We start from the raw sequence: 27,042 nt of genomic DNA on the forward strand, positions 1-27,042 counted from the left end.
GCTGCCACCCTGCATTGCGGCCTCTTTATCAGAGGCAGCAGCAAAGGGCGACAAGCAACTGGTCTGCAAGGGGAGCTGGTTTTTAAACTGGCTCCCCTTGCGGACTAGCTCCTGCTTGACACCTCATGCTGCTGCCAGCCCCGCCCCTGGGGACTATAGAATAGTCGACTAACCAATAAGAATTCATGAGGTTACTCGACTTTTCAATTAACCACTATTTAACATCCCTAGTCTGGATTTGTCTACCCTTCAAATTTGTTGTAATTCTCAGCACAAGTAGACATACTCACACTAGTCCTGATTGAGCTACTGCACTAAAAGTAAGCATAGCCACAGAGAATACAATACTGTGGTCTCCGACAAGATTGAAGTGAATTGAAAGTATCATAAAATTCAGTGAAGGCAAATTTATAATGTATGAAATGTTATTATTCCTAACCATTTTTGCATCAATATTAATTCAAAACATTTTCAATAATGTTGTCACTCTTTCCATGAGAAGACCATGGGCATAGAGATCTTACAAGGAGATCCCCATTTCCCCAAAATGCTCAAAATCTCCTTTACAGATGCAGGGATTGGTAGTAGGGTGTTGTGGAATGTGGTGCCTTTAAGTTCCTTTTCTTTTTCTGCATGGTTACGTTAAATCTCTCCTGCTTATCCCAAAAGTATGATGTTACTGGTTTCTGACATCTACTATGAAGATTGTCTGATGTGACAGGGACGGAGAATGAAAAATATTAGTCTTTCTTTGTGAATTTTCTTTCTGGAATCTTTTCTCAGCCTCCCTTGCAGGACTGCATTATGTCTTCTGTTTATCTGATTATTGCTCACTTGTTAAATAGTTTTGAAAGGGAAATATGTATTTCTAGAGGGAAATACTTAAATATATTGTCAAGGCCATACAACAAATGGCTTCAGTTGAACAGGATTTTATAACTTGTATGTGGTTACTATTTTCTTCTTTGAAAGAGATCCTTCCAGAGAGTTCTTCCTGAGGGACACTCCTAAGCCCATGGTCAGAGCTAAAAATCTGGTCTGCCTCCAGCTGCAGTAGGGATGGGAAATATTTCCACTGGAAAGCCTTTCTGATATGAAGGGTTCCAGACAGAAAAGTCACAGCTAAGGCTGAGTTTTGTGTGACTCAGAGATTGATTAATCTTTCTGCTGTATGTTTTTGGTATAGTGATGTTAAAATTGAATGGCTTGCCACCTTGAAAAATAATGTAAAATACAAAATCCCATCGCTAATAAGGCCTGATTCATTGAGAGAAGCTAATATAGTTATTTTCAGTTGCATTGGTTTTGAAAAGCTGATAGAATGAACATCTATTGGAACAATAAAGCGGGTTATGACTATAAAGCTAAAGATTGCTGATGGACACCCTAAGGAGGCATCTTACTTTACTACATTGTACTGAGGTTTGGAAGTAAACAAATCATGGCAAGAAACTGTATTTCTATTTGTAGTTGATACTCTGAACATTTCCTTTTGCAGACTGTCATAGATGCCCACATTTTCCCAGCCCTCATAAATATTTTGCAAACAGCTGAATTTCGGACAAGGAAAGAAGCTGCTTGGGCAATAACAAATGCAACATCTGGAGGGTCTGCTGAACAGATCAAGTAAGTAGCAATGAAAACTGCTGTACGAGTTTGAATGAATGTAATGCTTATGTGAAAGGTGGTACACACTGAGCCTAGAGGCTGGAACACGACTTTCTTGAGAGCAGGCAGCTGAAGTGCCCAGTTTCCCTATGCTGTCTCTTTTCTTGCATCTCACGTCTCTGGAGTGGTTTGAGGCCACTTTTAGAGTTGAGTTCAGTTATGAATAATCCATTCAATCCTTGGCCTTGGCTGAGTGTCCACCGTCAAACCAGATGTGAGGCTGGTGTTTTCACTTTCTCCTTCCAACTCATTACACAGAGGCCAACTGGGGGAGAATGGTTTTAAGGCTCATTTCCAATCCTCCATGTCAGCCAGTACATTGTACAGTATACAGTCTTGGTACATTACTGGCTTAAAACCTCATTCAAATACAGTCTGTTTTTAAAGCTGAGTCGGTGGAGGCACACATAGAATAGACTATACCCGAGTTAGTGTCCTACCTAGCTGTTTTTGTTCAATCCTCTGCACTTGTATGGATAAGGTAACCTGTGTAATTTGTCTCAGAGGAGTAGCTGTGTTAATCTATAATTTTAAAAATGAATAGTCCAGTGGTAACCTTATATATATATATATATATATATATATATATATATATATATATATATATATATGTTAATTTCTAAGGTCATGTCTAAGCAGCAGGCAAAAGCTGAAATCAGCTACACAACTTGAGCTATGTTAGTTGCATAGCTGAAGTTAAAATAGCTGCATTTGGTGCTGTCTACACACCAGGACGTTGAAGGAAGAGCACTCTTCCTCCAACTTCCCTTGCTCTTCGTAAAATGAGGGTTACAGGAATCGGAGTAAGAAGTCCTCCAGCTCAACATTATTTTGACATTGTTGAAATAACTGCTTGTAGTGTAGACGCAGACTATGTTGTTCTGAAATAACATTGCTGTGTAGATGTACCCTAAGGTGCCACAGGACTACTCATTCTTAATCCAAATGTTTGACCATATTTGTGTGTGGTGTTTTTCAGATATTTGGTAGACCTAGGATGTATCAAACCGCTGTGTGACCTCCTTACAGTGATGGACTCAAAGATTGTACAAGTGGCATTGAATGGACTGGAGAACATCCTGAGGCTTGGAGAGCAGGAAGCCAAGCGCAGTGGCACTGGCATTAACCCCTACTGTGCTCTTATTGAAGAAGCATACGGTAAGAGCAAAATCTCAGTAGAGGACAAGTATTAGCCGGCAGTGATCAGAAGGTCTTTGGGTATTCAGGAGCCCAGGAGCTGTGCTCTTGAGTACTTTTTTATTGTCACCCATCATAAGTAGGTGAAAAAGAACTGTTCCTAGACAAGTGTCCATCCATCAGTGTGCTCCCTCTCCTGGTTTAACTCTACCCATTTACAGTTTGGCGGCAGCTGGAGCTGTAGTACAATCTATACTAATGAGTAGCTCTGGCCTTCTTGCCCAGAGTGCTCTTTACATTGCTTTGTTGCTGCAGCTTCCAATGTGGAGTGATGTACACAGTATCCAGCATGTAAGTCACTTCCAGCTCTGTTTGTGTGTGAGCTGCATCCAGCAAGCCACATGATAGCTCTTACCAGATTTGGGTATAGCGTAGGGTGACCTCAACTCGCTCCCAATCTTAGATTTTCTCCCAGAAATCTGTCTTACATTGCCCAGCCTTCTCCTATGACCTAGGCAATACAAGTATGTTACATTTGTTACTACTTTAAGATAATGTGCCAATTTATTATTTCAAATAGTTCATCTGACACTTCAGTTTAAGCACACTGGATCATATAAAACAGTAAAATAAGTTTTATTAACTACAAGAGAGATTTGAATGGAATATAAATAATGAGGCAAAATTTGGAAATAGTCACAAGCATAATAAAGGTAGTGCCTAGCTATTAAATTTAAAGCAAAGTTTTTCTTGGCAGTCTTACAGGCCAAACTTCATAGAGCAGGACCTTGTCTTCTGTTTAATGGCTGCTTTCTTTGACCCTTCTCATGTGATGAACTGATGGATAGAAAGGGAAGAGAGGGCTGTTGGGGTGTTTATTCCTTCTTGTTATAGTGTCATTCCCCCCTTTTGAAAAACCATTTTCAGCTGAGATTCAGAAAACTGTGTGTAAAGATATTCCCTGCCAATTTTCCCACGTGTTTGAACTCCCTTCCTGCTTGATGAATCTTTACTGCTTAAATACAAATTAAGCAGAACACATGTTCTTTTGTTTGAGGCAGACCTGTTTGCCAGCCTTACTTTGGCATATGTGTTGATAATATTGTACAGGAAAAACTTCACATAGACTGTTGCCACACATTTTATCAGGACAATATTGGTCAGCAAATTTCAATTTTCAAATGATACCTTACAAGACCTATCTTATGTAAATATTAATACAGTGTTGTATAGGGTATGGACATGGGTATAGTCTATCATGCTAGTATATGCAAATGTATTTTTATTCTGTGCGGTCTGTTATCGGTATGTCTACATAGCATGCTAAGCTTTGTCTCAGATTTAGATTTGACATCAAATCCCACTTTCACTTATGCAAAAGTTAGTTCGGCTTGAGCCAACTCTCTTACTCAGACCAGCGGACTTTGCAGCTGGGGTTGGTCAAAGCCTGTATCCTTCTGTGATATGATTCAGAGCCCAAATATTTTGCAGTATGGACATAGCTCAAGTCTGGGTCATCAGACTTGTGTCTGGAAAGTCTGCCACAGTAACCCTGAATCCCCAGGTGCTGTGCTTCCCAGCCTGCCACTTTCAAACTTGCTTCCCAGGAACTGGAAACAACCTCCTTGTTTAAAAATAGCTGTGTGATGATTAAACTTTCATTTCCATCTCAACTGCTCACCTGGAAACAACACACAGTCAGAACTCGTGTATATTTGCTGTGGCCAGCAGCAAGATGAAGTCCTGCATGACTAGCCGGCCAGAGGAACACAGACATATTCTAATTAACCTCTGACGTGAGGCAAGCAAGACATTTGACTTCAGTAAAAGCATAAGAAATAATCATGGGTATAAAACAATATATGAGCTACTGGCAGCCTTGGAGATCAACTGGATGGCAGATCAATGCAGAGGGTGGATCAAGAGGCTGAGACAAACTACCAGAAAGTCAAGAATGCTAATTGCACCTCTGGGAACTCTCCTGTCTTCCTGTCTCCTTTACAAGGACTGTGGCTATGTACTAGGAATTACACTGAGCCCCAGTGGTGCATGACACTGCTGAGTGACAATGGCGACCTTATAACTCCTGTTACAGGCACCAGCGGAGGAGAGCCAGCTGCCAGATAAAGGGCAAGAAGTCACACTGGCAGTGAGGCCAATAACTGAAGAGGCCATGGTGCAGCAGCTACAGCACATTGTGTACTCGGAGGACTTCTTCAGGGACAGCCCTGTGGGAGCAGTCTTCTGCAGAACTGGCATCAGAACAAGCACCAAAGCCTGGTAAGTTTCTGCTGCCATGTTTGTTTTTATTTGCATATGGATGGAAAGGATTTCCAGCTTATGAGCCTATTAAATTAATGCAACCCAAGATTTCTATGTGTTTCATTTAGGGAGAGACCTAAACCATTCTACTCAGGGCCCTCCTCCCACATCCTGCCTTATTCACATTGCCACATTGGATTCAAAATGGACACAGTCAAATGAGGAAAAATTATTAACCAGTTATTACATTTTTACTCACTGACTGGTATATGTATTGGGATGGTGCTCAACAATTGACAGCCTCACATGTAATACAGTGCATCTTACAGATGAGCTGTACACAAACTGTTCCCTAATGCCTTTGAGTCAATTCCCAAACAACTTGGCTACTGAGAGTCCAAACAAAATCTTAGGCAGTGTGTGTGTTTGGTCCATTGCTGGCTTTAACATGAGAGTCCAAAATGCAGCAAAATGAGTCAGTCTTGTGACTCCCAATGAGTGGCAATGAGTCAGGTGTGTTTGCATGGATGAAAGGTGCTAACAGGGAAGCTCTACTGCAGTGGTCTCCAACCTTTTTAAGCACAAGATTGCTTTTTTAATTTAAGTGCAATCCAAGATCTACCTCAACCCAAACACCCTTGTCCTGCCTCATTTGTGCCCCTTTTCCGAGGCCTTGCCCCTGCTCACTCCATCTTCCCTCCATCCTCCCTCTCTTTCAGCATGTTGGGGCAGAGGGTTGGGGTGCAGGTTCTGGTGTTGGGCTAAGGGATTTTGAGTGCGAGAGGGGCTCTGAGCTGAGCCTGGGACAGGCAGTTGGAGTGCCAGAGGGGGTTCTAGGTGCAGGCTCTGGGATGGTGCTTGGATGCAGGGGTGCTCAGAGCTAGAGCAGGGGCTTGGGGTGCAGGGGGGGTTCATGACTGGGGTAGGGTTTCAGGATGTGAGCTCCAGCTGGCCACTGCTTACCTCAGGCTGTTCCTGGGTGGTGGTGCAGTGGGGCTAAGGCAGGCTCACCCCTGCCCTGGCCCCCCTGCACCACTCTCAAAAGCAGCCAGCAAACCCCCTTCATCCCAAGCCCTGTTGTGCCCCCTCTCTGTTCTGTGGACATAGGATACAGGGTAGGAGAGGGGGCACCTTGATATCAGTGCTTCTCTTCTCCCTGCCCTGCCCTGCCCTGCCTAACAAGCAGGAGGCTCCCAGAAGTGGAGGGAGGCAGCTCCAAGGCAAAGGGCAAGAAATGTGTAGCAGTAGGGAGAGGGGCAGTTGAAGTGCTGGCACTTGATCGCCTCTTGGCCAAACCAGTCAGGATCACCTGTCAGAGGCTCCAAGATCCACCAGTAGATCCCAAACTACTGGTTGGTGACCACTGTTCTACTGCATCTCCACTCACATTCAGTTTCTTGTTAAATGTAGTATTCATCACTAGATGCTGAAATAGCTTCTTAGTACAGATGGTTGTCAGTTTTGTCCAGAGCTTGCCCTGCCTGACAGGGTTGAGCAATCATTGCTTGTAATTAGATCACTCATATGTCTCTTCCTACCTCCACCCAAGAAAAAGAGGATGCAGAATCTATTAAAATTGAGTTTTATGCTTCTTGCAGTTGAGTTTTGAGTAATGTTTCTCATGACATGTCTTTTGGTTTTCATTGCAGTTTCAGTGAAATGCATGGTCTGGAATGGATGATGTTTTGTGTGAATAAAATAGAATACAGCCCATTGATTAAAAATCATGCATCTTTTGACCATGAATGAAAGTAATAATCCCTTTAATAAACAGTGAAATGTATTTTTTTTACCATGTTCAGAAAATGTTCTCTGTCTCTTTCACAGGAATAACACATGGAACCAGGAGCCTGGGTCTGCAGACCATGTACTCCAGAGGAAAAGAGCCTAAGATGAGCTGATAAGAGAGCTGCCCAATACAAAAAGAATCAAAAGATCCAGGTCTGGAAATCCAGCTCAGCTACCAAAAAGAGGAGGATGCTTGTAGGATGAGAGAGGCGCTGCACCATACCAGGAGAGAATGGCAGACAGATTCTCATGGAGCACGTTAGCCAGTTGTGGAACGAAGATAGAGCTCAGCGGAAGGAGCTGTTCAAGTACTTGCTGCAGCTGTTGGCTATCAGGCTTCAGTACAACCAGTGTAGTCTGCTCCAGACCCACAACATGAGTCTCCTTACCGCTATTGAGCCCTGCAAAGCACCCATCCTTTGGACAGTTCAGGGGCGACTGGACCATGTTCAAAAGCAAACACTGGCACATGGAAGAGACAGATGCATCCTATGCACTCATCCTTTCCTGTCCAGGAACATCCTGCATACCCAAAACATGCCAGAAAGGCCAAGGAGAACATGGACCTTTTGATAGGGTTTTTTGGGTCAAAGTTAGGTTATACTGTTGTGCTGCACACCATGACAGCAGGTTGACATTAATGATTGTTGCAACATGTGAATACCTGTGTAAAATAAAATGTTGGATTTGCATGCAAGCTGACCAGGACAAGTTTTATTAAATGTAACAACTGGAGCATAAACATTAATGAATGTATTCTTAGACCCCGTGTCAAAGTTTTATAATAAAAATGTATAAATTGTCATTACAGTAATTCATAAACTGTGTATGGCAGTACATTGTCAGTTTGATTAAAAAACATAACATACCTTCATACACTTCATGCAAGTGTTTACAGAATTCACGATGCACAGACACATATTTACAAAAATATTGCACAGATGACAAATTCACATACCATTTCATTCCCCCTCATGCATTATGTGGGTGCACAAATGTTCATGGTAGGTGCATTGTCTGGCTGTATGTAATAGTTCAGATACCCAATAATATCCTGAGTCCACTCCAAGCAAAAAGATTCCCCCTTCTCCCCACAAATATAAGAACAGCCATACTGGGGTCAGGCCACTGTGCCATTTAGCCCAATATCCCACCTTCCAACAGTGTAGGGCACAGCAAGCCACAATGACATGAATTATGTTAATGACACTGGTACCCAAACAATTTTGAAGGCATTGCCAGTGGGATTTGTCTGTCAAATGCACATTTTACAGCAATAATGTGTGTAATCAAACCTTTTGCTACGTCCTCTGAAGTCAGGGCCTGATTTTATAATCCATCACACCAAGGGCAAATAAGGTTCCCTACTGTAACAGTGGGGATGGTCATTTTGTTTACCACCATGTTATTTGGTGGGAATAATGTTTCTCCATTAAGGTAAAGTTCTAATCTCTGGAACACCTAGCATGATACACCCTATTGGTGCATCCCATTAGCGGCCATGAATCTGCCTCTGTGGTCAACCTGCATAATGGTGGTGAAATATCCTTTGTGGAGTAGTGCTCTTTGCAGTTTGCAAACTAGGCACGTGAATCCCATCAGTAGCCCCTGCAATTTGGAAATGCTATTCTCTGAAAACCAGCAATTATTTCAAGAACATTTCTTATGTTCTCTGCCTTTGGGTAAAATACACCTCTGATTGACTCTGAACAGTCCTCATGGTTGATTTGCCAACTCCATACTGGTTAACCTCAGGCCTATAGCCAGCTTCCAGAGGGCTGTAGTGACCTGCTTCTGGACTGGTGTGGGTTTCCTGACCCTGAAAATCTAGGGAAAGCTGATCACATACCTCCAGGAATGACTAATTCTGCATGCAAAAGTTCTGGATCCATTACTTGTCATCTCAGGTCTGCATGATAGGACCCATTCTGGACAGAACCATAGATTTGCTTAGATTGAGATGGGCACTGTGATCCCTGGAATATGATAGTATTAGGGCTGTCAATTGCAGTTAACTGACACAGTTTATTCAAATGAATCATGACTTAAAAAATTAATCGGACTGTTAATAGAATACCAACTGAAATGTATTACATATTTTGTATATTTTCCTACATTTTTAAATACATTGATTTCAGTTAGAGTATATGTGCTCACTTTATATTTTATTACAAATATTTGCACTGTAAAAAAAAAACATTTTTCAGTTCACCTCATACAAGTACTCTTGATTGTGAAAATGTAACTTACAAATGTTTTTGATACATAACTGTACTTAATAGGCCCTAAAGTTTTACACTGGTTTGTTTATAAGTCCATTTAGTCCTTCTCGCACAGCCAATCACTAAGATAAACAAGTTTATTTAAATTTATAGGAGATAATACTTTAAAGTTTTACATTGTTTTATTTTTGAACGGTTATTATTTGTACAAATTCTACATTTGTAAGTTCAGCTTCCATGGTGAGACTGTGTACTGCATTCCTGGTATTAGGTGAATTGAAAGACTGTTTTTGTTTTAAAGTGCAAGTGTTTGTAATCAAATATAGATATGAAGTAAGCACTATACACTTTTTGTTGTGTTGTAATTCAAATCAATGTATTTGAAAATGTAGTACAGCCGCTCCCCGAGTTACAAACAAGTTACGGACCAAGAGTTGATCCGTAACTCGAAGTGTTCGTATCTCGGATCCCACAGAGTTACATGGCGACTGCGCTGTTTGTAAGCGTGGATCACCATTCGTAACTCGGATCTGCGTTTACGACTGCTGTGGTCGTAAGTGCGAATGGTAGTGATTGGAGGTGGTCGAAACTTGGGGAGCGGCTGTAATGGAAAATGCCAGTAGTGGAGGTAAATGTGTCAGTACAAAATGGTACATCTGTATTTTGATGGAATTGATGTGCCAGTTCACCAGAGCTCTTCAGTTCCACAAACTCCATCACCAGAGCCACATCTCCGAGCTGTGAGATTTCTTCCATTTCACCCAAGTCCGTGAGAAATGCATTGTCCACTGGAAGCAAAAGTTAGTTGTAATTCTTCAAACCACTGAATCTGACATCAAAATTCTCACCCAGCTTACCCTGTACATCACAGAACTGCTTTTGGCTCAGAGGCAGCATCAGATTTTGCCTTATGTAGTAACTGCAGTTTGACAGAATGTTGATAGTGGTGTCCATGGTCTTATTCTTGCCTTTCATCAACTCATTTAAGTGCTGAGTGATATTGCACAGAAATGCAGAGTAACCAGCTCAAGTTGACCAAGAACAAAAATAGATCAGTTTCTCCTCACCCAATAATGAAAAGTTTGAGTGCTTCAAAAACATCCACAGAATGTACTAGCATGCACCTTCATGAAAGCAATCTTCTCAGTGTGCAAAGATAACCCCTACACTAACTATGCGGCACTGGTCCCAGACTTTCATATTTAGTATTCTCTTCTGCTCACTTGACTTTACAGATAAGATGCAGACAGCGCTTCTGAAAATGCTATAGTGGCTTCCAGACTCCCAAGACCTGATCTTGTCATGTGCAAAGCCTGTTTTCATTGTTTAAAATGCCCCAGATCCAGGAAATACAAATTTTGAAAAAATTAGCTGGGTGGCTAAGGGATGCACATTTTTAATTCTGCTCAGAGAGCTGTGCTTCTGCTTTACCCCATCTGCCCAATTCCTGGAGAAGAACAGCTAATCTGATCTACCACAGAAAGCAGCCAGAATGTTCCTCTGGAACCAGTGCTGTTCTCACAGGAGAGGCTGAGCCCAGACAAAGCCCAGCAACTCTGCTCCCTCCTCTCTTCTCCCCTCCTGTGAATGATGGGACACTTCCTTTGTTCTTGTCCTGCTCTGAAAGTGAGAGAAGGGCACATGGCTGCCATTGTCCCATGGCTGGGAGAGGGAAATTAAGTACTTCAGGGGCTGTTGGAGGTAGAATTGTTGGATTGGGGGAATGGAGGAGCAGAATTGATGTGAGAACAGCATAGCTTTGGGGGTTGGTTAGCAGAATTAATTGGGAGACAGGCAGATGAGAGTCTCTCACACACTCATTTTCAGATCACTTGTTTTAAACACTGTTTATAGTAGTTCAGATGCATTGTACATGTCCAGCACACAGAAGCATAATGAAAGCTACTACAGGTTGAACCTTTCTAGTCCAGCACATTCTGGTTTGGCAACACCCAATATCTGGCATGAGTTATTAACTGGATGTCATTTGATCATGGCTGTGGCCAAGTATTCCACTTTCCCATTATGTTTGTCCTCCTCTGTGTTCTGTGCTGTTGTTTAACACTAATTTACCCTTAAATGTGTAACAGCCCAGCAAGCAGTGCATGTGTTGGTAATGCCGCTCCAAGGAAGCCTGGTTTTTATACTTTATCTACTTACTTCCTTGTGCCAGTACAGTAAAACTGGGTAACAACACTAACTCTTTGTTATGAAAAGAGCTGATAAGCTTTGTCTAGGCTAAGGATATTAAAGACTAGTCAACTATCTGATAAGCAAATGCTTATCGGATAGTCAGTTGACTAGTTGATTATTCCCCCACCCCCATTGCTGGCTCTATCAATAGAAGCAGCAAGTGGGGGGAAGAGAGGGCACTTCAAAGGGCAGCACCCTACAGCTGAGCCTGGCTCAGCTGTGCAGCACTGCCACGTTGAATGTCACCTCAGTCCGGCTCAGCTGTGCGGTATTGCCCCTTTGAAATGCGGAGGCAGCATTTCAAAGCGGCAGCACCACCTGGAGCCCGGGATCAGCTGGGGAGTCCCCAAATGACCCTGGGCTCCATGTGGCATTTCAAATCGGCAGTGCAACATGGAGTCCAGGACCAGCGGGGGACTCTGAATCCCCCACCGACCCCGGGCTCTATGAGTGCGCTTCCGCTTTGAAATGCACAAGAGCCCCTGCTGGAGACTCTTGTACATTTCAAATCTGGCACGCCCGCATGCAGCTCTGAGTCAGTGGGACTTAGAATCATAGAATAATAGGACTGGAAGGGACCTCAAGAGGTCATCGAGTCCAGCCCCCCACCCTCAAGGCAGGACCAAGCTCCACCTACACCATCCCTGACAGATGTCTATCTAACCTGTTCTTAAATATCTCCAGAGAGGGAGATTCCACCACCTCCCTTGGCAATTTATTCCAATATTTGACCACCCTGACAGTTAGGAATTTTTTCCTAATGTCCAATCTAAACCTCCCCTGCTGCACTTTAAGCCCATTACTCCTTGTCCTGTCCTCAGAAACCAAGAGGAACAAATTTTTGCCTTCTTCCTTGTGACACCCTTTTAGATATTTGAAAACCGCTATCATGTCCCCCCTTAATCTTCTTTTTTCCAAACTAAACAAGCCCAGTTCATGAAGCCTGGCTTCATAGGTCATGTTCTCTAAACCTTTAATCATTCTTGTCGCTCTTCTCTGTACCCTTTCCAATTTCTCCACATCTTTCTTGAAATGTGGCACCCAGAACTGGACACAGTACTCCAGCTGAGGCCTAACTAGTGCAGAGTAGAGCGGCAGAATGACTTCACGAGTTTTGCTTACAACACACCTGTTGATACAACCTAGAATCATATTTGCTTTTTTTGCAACAGCATCACACTGTTGACTCATATTCAACTTGTGGTCCACTATGACCCCTAGATCCCTTTCCGCCATGCTCCTTCCTAGACAGTCGCTTCCCATCTTGTATGTATGGAACTGATTGTTCCTTCCTAAGTGGAGCACTTTGCATTTCTCTTTATTAAACCTCATCCTGTTTACCTCTGACCATTTCTCTAACTTGCTAAGGTCATTTTGAATTATGTCCCTATCCTCCAAAGAAGTTGCAACTCCACCCAGTTTGGTATCATCTGCAAACTTAATAAGCGTACTCTCTATCCCAATATCTACATCATTGATGAAGATATTGAACAGTACGGGTCCCAAAACAGACCCTTGAGGAACTCCACTTGTTATCCCTTTCCAGCAGGATTTAGAACCGTTAACAACAACTCTCTGACTACGGTTATCCAGCCAATTATGCACCCACCTTATCGTGGCATCACGCCCCCCTTTTTGATTCTTGAGAAATCCTCATGCCTCCCCTCCCAAAAAAAAGCAGCAAAACTTGGGGTGGGATTGATGGGTGTGTGTGTGTGCGTGTGTGTGTGTGTGGCTGAGATGCCTCATGCCCCCCCTGGAATTTCTTCACGCCCCCCCAGTTTGGGAACCCATGATCTAGCCATAGGCTTATGTAGGGTGTATTAGTACAGTTATGCATTATTAAGAAGCCTTGTTCCATTTTTTTTGTCTCAGCAAAATAAAAATACACATTATTGACGACCTGTGGTCCAGCAAATTCTCTAGTTTGGCACCTATCAGGTCCTGAGGGTGTCAACCTAGAGAGATTCAATCTATACAGCAAACATACTCGGACACAGTCTAATCAGAACGTTTCAAAGCCTTGCTATTCAGGCCTTCAGAGTGTCACCTTGTGATCTGGTGGTGCATTGGGAGACAAATAACCTATGTAACAGAATATGATCACTTTGGTTGTGGTGGGAGAGAGAAGCACTTTTTCAATGGAGCCAAGTCATTCTCGGGGTGGGGAAACTTGTTCTGTGTAGTGGGTGGCATGAGGAGAGCATGTCTGCCTGCCCAGGACTTAGCCGTGCTTTTTGTTTGTTTCTTTCCTCTGTAGGCCTGGATAAGATTGAATTCTTGCAGAGTCACGAGAACCAGGATATCTATCAGAAGGCCTTTGATTTGATTGAGCACTACTTTGGGTCAGAGGATGAAGACAGCAGTATTGTCCCACAAGTGGATCTCAGCCAGCAACAATACATCTTCCAGCAGCGTGAGGCTCCCATGGAAGGCTTCCAGCTCTGAGGTGCCCCATGCTACCTATTTCTCTACCCAGACAGTCCTCATGTAAAGCCTTCAGTCACCCGTGGAGTGATTTCAATGTTTTCCATAGCCACGACTGATCCTGTCTACCTTCCCTTCCCACATGCTTCCCTGGGTGCCTCCTTGGATGCCTTTGTGAGCTGTGTTCAGTCCTAACACATAATATATCTGATTATTTTGCTTTATGCGCCAGCCTGGGCCATTGGCATATGGAACACATCACAGATATTGGAGTAAACTCTGTCCCCTGCATCTACAGCTTCTAAAGGACAAGCTTTCTAGTTACTAGGTACACTGAATGCAACTGAACCTGTCCATTAAAAAACTGAGCTCCCAAACTGGACTCCACAAACCACTTCAGAGATTTGAACTCTCCACCCAAAAAGGACCTGAGCAGGTCACCTCTCCAAAAGCCACTTTTGTATCTGGCTTCTAGAATGAAAAAAACTACCACGCTGCCCCATCCCTTTCACAATGTGGCCTCTTCATTGAAATGAAGTCGAACCCTTCCTGACTTCATACGCCTGAGTCTGGTCCTCACTAGCTTAGTCACAGGTGATCTATCCCTGCTCCCACATACACACACACACACTTTTACATTTTTCTATGCAGCTTAACTTGAACTGGTTTCTGTTCTGTAAATCACTTTTTGATGTAAAACTTGAGTGTGCTAAACTGTGAGCACGAGGAGGACTCTGTAGTGTTAGCTCTCCTGACTACTTTCAACCACATGAAAGAGAGCTTCCTGTCGGCCCACCTTGCAAAATAGAGCCCTCCTGATCAAGGTCTGGTTAACAAATATACTGTGATATTCCATTCCAGCCTTCCATTTCCCCCTCACTGGTCTAATGACCCCAGATGAATTAGCATGGAATAAATGGTTCCTGCAGGCCACGTTTGTAAAGCATTGCTGAGAGTGAGACAGCTGCTCCACAACCTGCTTGGACCACGATGCATCTGACACAAATTCAGTTTCTGAATGTAATGGATTCTTCGGGCTATCTGCTCCCTCCTGCGTTGGGCTACATGCTCTCAAGCCATCTCGGACCTTTGGAATACATATTTACCCCAAAGTAAATATTTCAAAAGTTGTCCCTACTACAGTGTCATCTATCTATGGTAATTCCTATTGGCAGAACTATCGACAAGATCTTATAGCTTCATTCACTGACAAATCACTGCAAGAGCTTCAACTAGTCACAGGACATAGGCTTAAAAAAGTGTTTATCAAACTGCTAAAGGGCCTAAGCATCAGCTTTGTGAGACCCTTTCTTTACACACAGTCTTCATTTGAGCCTATGCTTTTGGATGGAACTGACCCTATGTGGGCATGGAAGAAAGCTGCCTCTTGCCTCCCTTTCTAATCCACTCAACCTCCATCTTCTGTGTTACTTTCTCTAGTGCTGCTGTGTGCTCAAAGAACATTTAGTTTACTGAACTTGACCTGTAAATTGACTTTAATTCTTTGTAACTTCAGAGATTAAATTAGGTGATTAATTTAAAAACAAAACAAAAACCCTCAATGTTGCCTTTACATCATCTGATAAATAATAACTGTTTCTCTTTCTTGAAGAGTAACTTGAACTGTTTCTCTTTCTAGAAGCACTGATTAGTAGCAAAATCTTTTGTTATTTGGACTTCATGTGCTAGATTTTAAGTGTAAATTAACAATAACATGTCATCTCTATAGAATTTGTTTAAAATCATGTACCTTTTCTTGGATGGTATGAAAATGCTACATATTTTGTAAACAAATCTAGGAAAAGTGTGTGTGTATACATATTGTGTATATATAGATGTATTATTCTGTATATATACACACACACACATACACACACACAGTGTGTGTTTTCTCCCCCAGGCTAGTAAAAACAATGTGGTGCATTGTTGTATACCCTCCCTAAGGAAATGACAGTTTCCTTTAAATAAGTGAATTAAACAAAAGTCAATTTAAACAGAGTGGCTTGTCTTTCTGTGTAAAGAACCTGGCTAGTGTTTGTGTTACTTATGCAGGTGGGTATGTGAATTCAGAGCAGAAAGGGATCTATTTTTAATTGGGTGGCAGTATAGTCCCATGCAGGGAGGCTGGGACTGAGTCAGTTCTCTTGGGTTCTGTTCGCAATACTTGATCTGTTTGCATGTTTCTTTATCCATCTAGAAATGGAGGTAATAACTCGCGTTTGAGATCCTCATCTGAGTACCTTCATTAGCGTATGGTCTTATTTCAGCTTGGCCTCACTCTTTGGCCTCGCCACTGTAGCTTACCTTCTAACAGTCTGTGCGGAGCCCCACTTCACAGATGGAAGAACACGGGGCTTTCAGATGTCACAGCTGGTAACTCTGTCACCCTCCCCAAAGCTTATCCTGGAACACAGCTTCTGCCTGTAGCTCAGTCATGCACATTTCCTCCTGTGGCTGCTATTAGCTGTTTAATTTGTACAAATGAAAAAAGTCTTTTGCAGGTATGTTAATTTTTTTATGCACTCAGCCACTTGTAAGGCTGGAAATGAATAATTTTGTGCTAAATCCTGATGCAAAAAGTGAGTTGCTAGTACCATCCATTCATTGGGATGTGCTTAGGTCAGATAGGTATTTAGTGGATAGCTCATAAAATCCAGAGTAATTTAATCTTTCTTGGATCATCTTGCAAACTTTTATGTAGCATGGCAATAATCCTTTTATTCTCACTCACCCACTCCTGAGGACTCAGATTATAAGAAATATGCAATTTCCTTTCAGTTCCAAGTATTTTGTACATCTGCAAGTTCATCTCTGAGGTGAAACTGGAACCACTGTCAGATTCCATTCCCAAGGGCCAGAGGCACCAACTTTTCTAATATGCTGGGGGTGCTTCCCCTAGCTCTGCCCCAGTCCCCACTCCTTCCCCCAAGGCTGCACCCCTGCCTTGCATCTTCCTACTCCCAATCCACCCCACCTCTTCCTTCCCACCCCTTTCCTCCCCCTGACACACTCCACCCTCATTCTCCCCCCCACAGCACTTCCTAAATGCTGGTGAACAGCTCATCACTGGCATGTAGGCACTGCTGATGGGTGGGAGGCACTGGGGGAGGAGCTGATCAGGTGGGCTACTGGGGGGGTGCTGAGCACCCACCTTATTTTTTTTCTGTAGGTGCACAGCACCCATAGTGTAGGCACCTATGTCAAGGGCAATCGCCACTTGGTAAAAATGTTATTCTCCCAAAGAAATGCTGAGATGACAATAGTTTCATTAGGGGACTGCAAAGCACTCCACCCATTTTGTAAAAAGACAAATCACCACTGCTCTTTGTTTTCCTGGTTGAATGTTGGCATGGGTCCAATCCAATCCACCTTGTGGGATACATTTAAAAACAATTGAATATTAAAGCCCTAAAATTGAGGCATCCTTCAAAACATGACACACATTTTAATTACATTTTTCGTAATGGAAACAAGATGAATGAGCTAATAGCTTTCAGTGGACCAGCTTCTGCTGGTGAATGAGCTGAGATTTTGAGCTGCACAATACTCTTCTTCAGGCCAGTTGTTTTTGTAATGAAACACAAATAAAACTGGACTTTGATTGAAAAGGCCTTTGACAAATCTGTTTGCAGCCGATAAAAAGAAATGCTGACAATCAGAGTTAACAAAAGCACGCAAGGCCAAGGGGACATTGCCTGCTGTCACCTGAAAGAGGGAGGGCTGAATTAACTGAAAGTGAAGCCCAGCTGGAAATGGGATGGGACAGTACTGTAAAGTCAGGAGGTTGAAAGCAGCTGCAGCTGAAGTTGGAGGAGGCTACAGTCACTCCCTAAAGGGAGACCACCAGGAAGGGATAGGAGGTCCAGGGGGAAAGTAAGCCTTGGGATCCTGCCCTTTCATAGGAGTTTGGCAAGAAGCTAGAAAGATTGAAGTAGTCATAGGGAGCAGAGTAAGCTCCAGTGGTGAATCAGAAACAAGATGAGAGAGAGGCTAGAGGCTGAATAGGAAGAAGTCCTGGGAAACAGCAACATGACTGGAATTGAGCCGACCTGGATTGCTGATTGTGGGATCCCTGGGCTTGGAGTCTGGTGTGTTGGGGCACAGACTTCCTAACTGGGACAGAACATGGTCTGGAGACAGCACGTGGACATTTGTTGTATTTGACTTTGTAACCCCAGCAAGGGTGGAATAACTAATGACCTTGCCAGAAGAACAACTATTCACAGAGCAAGCAACGAGCACCAAGGGGGTATTTGATGCAATGAGAGCTACCTCCCAGACCAAGACACAAGAAAGCGCACTAGCGGTGAGTGGGAACTCCATAACCCAGGCCTGGGCAAAATATGGTCTGCAGGCCGAATCCAGCTTGCAAAGCCACTGGATCCAACTTGTGGATGTGCAGGGAGCCCCACCCACACGCTGCTCAGAAATGCACCTGCAGGGCAGTTTTTGTTTAAAAATTGAGTCTGGAGTAGAGAAAGTTTTAGGAGCTGCTCCCATCCCCAGCACAATCCCATTGGCCGGTTTCTGGCCAGAAGCCAGCCAGTGGGAGCTGCCTATTTCAATGACAGGCAGACACAAAGCACAAGGGGCTTCAGAGCACATGGCTGCAGCCTGTAGGGGTCTGGGCAGGCATTGCAGTGTTCCCTCTGAGCTTTGCAGCAGCCCAGCTTCATAGGTGATTAACCAGCCCCTAAAAAGCAGGAGTTGGGTGGAGACGGTGCATACAGAAAAGTTCTTCATTAGTTCCCATAAAGAAGGACTAGAGGACACCAAAGGAAAGGAATGGGTAGCAGGCTTCAAACTAGTAAGAGAAAGTTGTTCTTCACAAAGCAAAGAGTCAACCTGTGGAACTCCTTGCTGCAGGAGGCTGTGAAGGCTAGAACTAGATCAGAGTTTAAAGGGAAGTGAGTTCAAGTCATGGAGGTTGGGTCCATGGAGTGGTATTATCCAGGGGGTAGGAGTGGTGTCCCTGCCCAAGGTTTGTGGAAGGATGGAGAGGGATGGCACGAGACAAATGGCTTGGTCACTGTCTTCGGTCCATCCCCTCCAGGGTCCCTAGGGTTGGCCGCTGTTGGCAGACAGGCTACTGGGCTAGATGGACCTTTGGTCTGACCCAGTATGGCCATTGTAAGCTCAGGGCTGGGGTCTCAGTGGACCACCTTGATTTTCATGCACACCTGCTCCTGGGTGGCCAGGCTGGCAGCTCTCCTGCCCTAGCTGGCCACTTTCCTGTGCCTAGTGCGGAGGTCGTGGACGAGGTCCACGATGTCTGCACTAGCCCAGGTGGGTGCCCGCCTCTTGCGGTCCCGGGCAAGTTCCCGGGAGCCGCCAGCCTGGTCCTGGGAAGAGGGGGAGGACTGGGGGGCATTGGGTGGGTGGCTCGAGCCGTGCCAGGTGCAGGGTCTGCTGGCTGGGTGCTGGCAGGCTTGCACCTGGCACGGGCACCATAGCCAGCCCGTGCCCCTTTAAGGGGTCTGGGGCCAGGAGGGGGGTAGACGAGTTTCCCTGGTGTTGGCCAGAGTGGCCACCAGGGAAACCTGGGGAGGGCTAGCCTCCCACTAGTTCAAATTAAGGGGCTACACACCCCTTAATTCGAACTAGCTAGTTCGAACTAGGCTTAATCCTCGTGGAATGAGGATTACCTAGTTCGAACTAAGCGCTCCATTAGTTCGAATTAAATTCGAACTAGCGGAGCGCTAGTGTAGCGCCTATGAAAGTTAGTTCGAACTAACGTCTGTTAGTTCAAACTAACTTTGTAGTGTAGACATACCCTAACTGACCTCTATGCAACAGGTTGATAAACAGGTATTAGCTGCCAAACCTTGCACAGCTATCAACTTTCTTTTTTACACAACCAGTACTTTTCAAAATGTGCAAAATCACGCCCAAACAAACCCAACTTATTTATCTGCAAGCCAGACTTTAACTGAATCTGCACCTTTGAATACACTCTCATATATACCCAAGACAAACATTTCCAACTACTCCTCCAAGAAATCCCTATTTTTTCATCATCCATATAGTAGCTAATTCAGGTGAACGTCTCAGAACTAAAACTCCATGAGCAAACACAAAAGTGGGTTGTACCCACAAAAGCTCATGAGATCATCATCTTACTTTTTTTAGTCTCTAAAGTATGGCAGGACTATTCATTGTCTTTTTCAGTTACAGACTAACATGGTGACCCCTCAAACTGTTTAAAGGGAGTTACACTTGATGGTAAAGAAATCATATCTCCCTGGACTTCTGAGCAACAGGAAGAATTCCAGCATTAACTTGTCTCTTTTGAGAGGTCTTTCTGGAAAAGACACTGGATTGCAAATATTACAAATTTCAAGAAATCAAACAGGGCACAACAACAAAGTCAAAACACAAATAGAAAAAAAATCCATAGATTATAAATAAAAAGGGGAAGAGGGAATCAAACCATTTAAATAAGAAAATCTCAGAGTATCAAACAAAATCCAAGTACCGTATATTCCGGCGTACAAGACGACCTCTGATGTTAAAAAACATCCCCCCAAAATCGGGGGTCGTCTTGTACGCCGGATGCCCCGCCACCGCGGAGGGGCTCCGGAGGGGGGGCAGCCCATGCGCGCCTGGGATGCCCCGCCGCCGGCTTCCCCCGAGGCTTTCAAAGCTGCGGAGGGGCTCCGGCGGGGGGGGGGGGGGGCAGCCCAGGCGCTCCTGGCGGCTTTGCTCCCGGTGCCTCTGGTCTGCTGGGGACCATCTCCAGCAGACCAGGGACACCGGGAGCAAAGGAGGTGGAGGGGCGCTGGGGTATAAGATGAAACCCTATCTTTTAATTAAAAAGATAGGGGGTCGTCTTATACACCCAGTCGCCCTATACGCCGGAAAATACGGTACATTCCTGTAATACTGGCAGGAAATAATGTCACTCTGAAATCCTAATAATTTTTAACTCTTATTTCTTCAAGCCAAATCTGATATCATCCACCTATTCTGTTTGCCCAGTAAACTGACCGTTGAGTATACTTTAAGTCTTTAAGCTTCCCCCCCTCCCCCGCCCCAGGGACACCAAAATGTATTAATATACATGAAATGTTAGCCCGAAGAGTTAAAGGTATTAACATGACTCTGAAACTGTCCAACATTAAATCATTTTAAAGAACGTTTGGCATGTTATATAGAGACTTAGTTACAAATTTGCCATGAAACTAACAAACTTAAGATACATGAACAAAAAGAAGTGAACACAAGCTATAAATCAGTTTAAATGTTAAACTAATTATGCAAAGCAAACAATCAAAGTCCCTGTTGAAGAGACGCTGTCAGAGTCCCTCATTTAGAAACCTCCAACTCTGTGAGAAGAGGCTGACCCTCATCTTTGTTTACATCTGTGCCATGATACCAGGTCCACTGTTCTATGGTTCTATCTGCAGATCTCCATCTTCCTCAGCATCTTGGATCCTCACAAGTGTATTGTCCTGGGTGGAAAATTTTAGCCCTGCCCTAGACATGGGGACTGCCTTGGGAAAGAGAAGTGTCAGGCCATTGACCGTCACTCTCTGGTGGACGTCTGCCAGGAACAGCATCCAGACAACTCTATTACCTTTACCTCTGTCCACGTGGAGTACACTTGGTTGTGCCATTCCCAGCTGAACTGCTTTTATGTTTCCAAGTTTAACATCTTACAGGCCCACTCCTTCAGCATCAGGCCTGCACTATGCTCAGACCACCTGGTGACCATGGTCTCATTGGTACTTGAGAGGCATTTCAGTAACAGCCTGTTGGATGTGGGCTTCATGGCATCCTTCTATGATTTCTGGCTGGCACAGTAGGGGGCAGAGACATGCCCTTGGGGGCGGAGGTGGTGGGTTGCGGGGAAATCATGTGTCCAACTCTCCTGCTGTGATTGCACACGGGACACTCAATAGATGAATGAAGTTATGGAGCAATGGGAATACGAGTTTTGGGAGAGGGAGAGGTACTTGGCCACTCACTCCAGGGATCTGTCATCCTTTAGAGACTAGCAGGAGAAGTGGGATGAGCATCAATAATGTTCATGCTCTGGGCATTTTTGTTTGTTCCTACATCCAGTTCCTTTAAGAGACAGATCGCAATTCCTACTTGTTCCATGCCTCCTGGCAAAGACCAGCACCCGTCTTAGGAATCCAGCAGAGAAGTAAGGAAGGGCCAAGGCTTTCTACACCAGCTACTTAACCCTGGACCTGACTGACACTGGGGTTCTGTGAGATGAGTTCCCTATATTCAGCATGGGCACCCAAGGCTAGCTACAAGAATCATCTTACTCTGGCCAAGTTCTCAGAAGCGCTCCTGAAGGCCACCAAGAAGTCTCTGAGTGTGATATTCTGCCACGTTCTAGGATCTTCTTAGCCTTACTCTCACCATCACTGAGGCTGTGTCTGGGGGGAACAGAGTGCTTCCCCTGTTATGCAGGCTGGCTGTGCTTACGTTACTGCTCAAAAAGGGGGGCTGCTGCAGCCGAAGGGATTAGCACCCAGTATCATCCCTCAAGCATGGACTATAATGGGACAATCTGCTTATCAGTCCCAGGTCTTCTCCAGATAGCATGGTAAGATGGTCTGTCATTTGCCATCCTGCCCCAAGATGAGGAGAAGCATTTGACAGAATGGATCGCAGGCATCTCTCCTGGGCAGTGTGCAAGTGTTCAGCTTCAGTGCAGCCTTTGAGGTTTCTGCATGAGCTTACCTGGGCCATGACCAAACTTGTTGCCCTCAGTTAAGAAGAGCGTGTGGGCTGCTCACTGTGTGGCAAGCTGTATGCCACTGCCGCTGAGCCCTTCCTTCATCTCCCCCAGAAGAGGAGACGCTTGGTGCTTCGAGAACCATATGTGCAGGTGCTCCTGTTGGCATTTGCCAGCGATCTGCTCCTTGTGACTCAGGACCTGGGAGTCCTGGTGTGAGTGGAGGCTTCTCAAGTCAACTGGGTCAAAAGCTCTAGCCTGATGGGGATGGATGGCAAGTGGCCTCCCTCCTATCCATGCTCGTGGCAATCTTGAGTATTTTTCTGCCAGCAAATCCTTCCTGTGGGACAGTTGGATTGATCCGGGGCTGGGATATTTTGACCAGCTGCAGAGGTGGATGGCGCTGCTCCATCCTTTAGTGGAGGGTGTTGGTGATTCAGTCTTGGGGTGCCTTTTCCATTGCTTCACTGTGACGGCAAGCATACCTGGTCTGCTCTCACCCAACCAGGATCCCTTCTGTCTAGTACTGCTTCCTTCGTTCTTCAGGTGCTGTGGATAGGGAGAAAGGGAGAGAGAATTTGAGGAATCTGTTCTCCTTTCTCCTCTTCAAGAGGCATCTCAACTGAGGCTCAGGACAGAGAAAAAGTCCATGTGGATGGGAACCTCAAGCTGTTTCTTTGTGAAAAAGTAGATATCCCCCACCAACTCACTCCTCGTGGACTCTGTATGAGTTTGAGCAGTATAGAGAGCGCCATGGAGGAGATTGTTCAAGATGCTGAAAAACAAGAGGGAGCACAAGGCAACACCTGTGGAGCAGTGTGTGCAGGGAGCCATATGAAGTTCAGCAAAGGAATGTAAGGATGAAGGGACATATTTATAATGATGATTTGATGAAGTTACCAATGGGAACTAGTGGAAGATTCCAGAGTGATGGGATAAAGGGACTTTGTATCATCTAAACAACACAGGCAGGATTCCAGTGAGAGATGGCACAAGTTGATACTTAGCTCTTGGAGCAAAGGCTACAAAGACTCTTGGGAACGCTCTAAAGCAGTGAGGAGTAGCATTGGCTAGTGAGTGGGCTGCATGACTGGCCCTTCATCGCAGTGGGCCACAAGATCATTGTAACCAAGATGATTTCCTGGGATAGGGTAGTTTTGCTAACTGCACTTGCGCATCTAGAATGTGCAGGCTGTGCTGATTGAACCGTAGCAGCACTGTGATTGGGAGCACACGGCTCTTACAGCCAATATTGTGTGCCATCACCATGCACCTCACTTCACGGGCTCTTGCTTTGTGTGTGTCACTTTAATACCATGGGAAGAGGGCGGGAGAAATACACAGCTGAAAACCAGCAGAATCTGACAGCCCTGTGCATGGGCAACCATAAACAAAATGTCTCGTGGACCACACATAGAACCCCTGTGGGCTGCAAGTTGCTCACCACTGCTCTAAAACTTGAGTGGTCTCAATAAAATATGAAATCTCTAGAAGTGCTTCCTTAGTCTTAAACAAATGGGGTTTCATGAAAAATGTCAGAAAGTTATAGGTTTGGTTTCAAAAGCAGGCCTGACACTATTTTAGGCATAAACTAAGGATGTGGCCTAAGGAACAGCATGTCCTTGTGAAAGCCACAAAAGGAGGATCAGCAAGAACAGCTTGAAATTATGAAACCTTCCTCACGGAAGTGTTTGTAACTAACATGCCCTCTTCATAGATTAGACAGTGAAGCTGTTGACATAGGCTCAAAAGGGAGACCTATGAATCAACACAGAACAAAAGTTAAATTCTATACTAGCACCAAAGCAGACACAGGAGATTGTTAACCAGACATTTCAAAAATCTAGAAACAAGCAGATAAGAGAAAATGGAAAATCCATTGCTTGGCAAATTAAATACTAAAATAGAAACCAGGTGAACTCAAAGAACTATGAGATCCCAGATAACTTCAGAGGGAGATAGTCCAATGCATGTGTAACTTCAGTGTGACAGAGTACTAATTTATGGGTATATGCCCAAAGAGAAAAATCTCTTCCATTTTTATTTGGACATGGTATTTGTGAACTCCTGCCACTCTCAGAGATGACTTGGACCTCTTGGGAACATATTTTCTCACGAGTGTTCAACTAGCAATCATTCATGCACTAAGGTGGAGAGATGTGTGATCTACAGTAGGAACTTACATCAGTATCATTCAAAAGCTTCAGAGGGGTAGCCAAGTTAGTCTGTAACAGGAAAAATGTAAAAAAGAACCAATAGTCTAGTAGCACCTTAAAGACTAACAAAATATGTAGACTGTGGTATGAGCTTTCATAGGCACACCCCACTTCTTCAGATGAGTAGAGAGTTAGAAATCCAGATCCAAGAATAAGTAAGGGGAGGAGAGAGAGGGAGAAGGAAAAAAATGGAGGGGAGGAAGAAAAAAAGACAGTAAGTAGATAGTCTGTAACAGGAAAGACTTAAAAAACAACAGTCCAGTAGCACCTTAAAGACTAAATAGTTACAAGAAGCTGATAAGAACCATTAGCTTGCACTTGGAAAGGAAGATGACCAACACCAGATTCTACACAGACATCAAGAACCATGGGATGTGAAAAATCTACACGCCTTAATCCCTGCTGCAGATGGTGCTATGGCCATGGGAAGGCTTCTCCTATCGGCATCATTACTGCCTCTCACCAAGGCAGATTAACTACACCCATGGCAGAGGTCTTCCCATCAGCATAGTAGTATCTTCACTGAAAAAATGCCCTCACTTTGCGTGGGAAAGGATGCACAAACAGGGCATTTATCCCTCAACACAAACTAACGAGACAATTCTTGTGTCCATCTTTAAGGGGGATAATGACTGTGCAGGTGGCACATTGTTTAAAACATAGGGATTTTATAATAAATCCTCCAGCTACTAGAAAGCTCTATCTGTGTAACTATACAACATGACACAGAACTGCAACAACTAAAGTGGGTTGAATGAGGCGAAGGCTATATGGTAGAGAAAGGGACCAGAGAGGGAGGCAGCAGATACACTCTTTTTACGCCCTCACCTGAGAGCACAAGCATAGCAAGGGTTCATGTGCCACCTACTGGTACTGCTGGCAACAGTTGCCAACTCCAGTGCATTAGGCATGTGGATACCTACAGTGGAATGTATGCATGCAGTATCTGAGGCTGGGAACAGATGACAGGGGAGGGATCACTTGATTCCTAGTTCTGTTCAGTCCCTCTGGGCACCTGGCATTGGCCACTGTTGGCAGACAGGACACTGGGCTGGATGGACCTTTGGTTTGACCATGGCTGTTATGAAGGAGAACTCTGGAGAAATAGGCTGGGACAGACATAGGGTTTGAGAGCAGGGTTCCCTCTGCTCGTAGATGGAAAATCTTAGAGGGACCACTGAGAGTTCTGCCACAAAAGCCTTTCCTCTTTCAGTGTCCTTTCCCCCCAACATCCTCTGTTATGTCATCTTTGGGTGTGTCTACACAGCACCCTAAACTCGAATTTGCACTACGCAAAGTGCATATCTTATTTCAAATCTATTTTGAAATAGCTTATTTTGAAATTTGACACGTCTACACAGCACCAAATTTCAAAATAACATGCTATTTCAAGCTATCCCTTATCCTTCATGCAATGAAGTTTACCGGGTTGCTGAAATAGTGCACCTGTTGTTTTGAAAAATACTTTGAAATACCGATTGGCTTGTGTAGACTCAGGGTAGCTATTTTGGGATACCTCCAGTATCTCAATGTAGCTGTGCAGTGTAGATGTACTCTTTAAATACTGCTTTTTTCCTTCTTAATTCGTATGCTAGATAAATGTTGTGTTTAAAGGTATTGGAATTGCTGACTGTCTTGGTGGAGGATGCTTCCCTGCTGTGCCCCCCAACACTCCAAGGCAGCTGGGAATAGGAGAAAGACCATGCCATCAGTAATTGTACAGACCAGGCCCTATTCTGAAAGGCCTCTGTTACGGCATGCATCCTACTGAGCCCCCCCCCCATGTCACAAACATAGCAGTGCAGGACTTCTCTCACTACTGCTCTCTTGTCCATCCACATTCCGGAATATGGTTCATCATTTCCATGGCCTAATCCTACAATCAGGTCTCATCTCAGTCCTTTCCCCTTTTGCGATGAATAGAAAAATCAGAAGAAAAAACAAAATCTAGTGGCCTCTAAGCCCAGCTGTAAGCTCTGTCACTATACATAGTGATTCCAAGATTGCCCCCTTGAGTGGTAACAGCTAATTTAGATCCCATCATTTTGTATGTACATTTGGGATTGTTTTCCAAGGTGCATTACTTTGCATTTATCAACACTGTATTTCATCTGCCATTTTGTTACCTACTCATCCACTTTTGCAAGATCGCCTTATAACTCTTCTCGGTCTGCTTTGGACTTAATGCTCAAGTAGTTTATCATTTGCAAATTGCCACAGTTTACCCCTTTTCCAGACTATTTATGAATGTTGAATAGGATTGGTCCCAGTACAGATTCTTGGGGGACATTACTATTCACCTCTCTCCATTCTGAAAATTGACCATTTATTCCTAACACTTTATTTCCTATCTTTTAACCAGTTACTGATCCAGTAAGAGGCCCTTCCCTTGCACTCTCCTCGCTCTTCTAAACTCTTCAAAAAAGGCATTTTGATG

The 27,042-nt window shown here is 44.2% G+C and overlaps 1 protein-coding gene across 4 annotated transcripts in view; it reads left to right on the forward strand.

Moving 5' to 3' along the window:
• KPNA1 (karyopherin subunit alpha 1) overlaps positions 1–26,918 on the forward strand; it is a 112,394-nt gene extending 85,476 nt beyond the window's left edge. Inside the window, exons 12-15 of one of the 4 annotated variants that reach the window (XR_012896999.2) lie at positions 1,499–1,626; positions 2,648–2,826; positions 13,531–18,003; positions 21,104–26,918. Coding sequence is in view for 2 of the 4 variants with exons in the window: in XM_075904361.2 (XP_075760476.2) it covers positions 1,499–1,626; positions 2,648–2,826; positions 13,531–13,718 (495 nt within the window). In the remaining 2 variants the exon portion in view is untranslated. Of the gene's footprint in view, positions 1–1,498; positions 1,627–2,647; positions 2,827–4,900; positions 5,086–6,894; positions 7,661–13,530; positions 18,475–21,103 lie in introns of those variants that run through there. The other 3 variants (XR_012897000.2, XM_075904361.2, XM_075904376.2) reach the window with 3 other exon arrangements.
• The last annotated feature ends 124 nt before the right edge of the window (positions 26,919–27,042 follow it).

This window comes from Pelodiscus sinensis, chromosome 1 (genome assembly GCF_052426305.1).
Source record: "Pelodiscus sinensis isolate ZL-2025 chromosome 1, ASM5242630v1, whole genome shotgun sequence".
Lineage (NCBI taxonomy): Eukaryota > Metazoa > Chordata > Testudines > Trionychidae > Pelodiscus > Pelodiscus sinensis.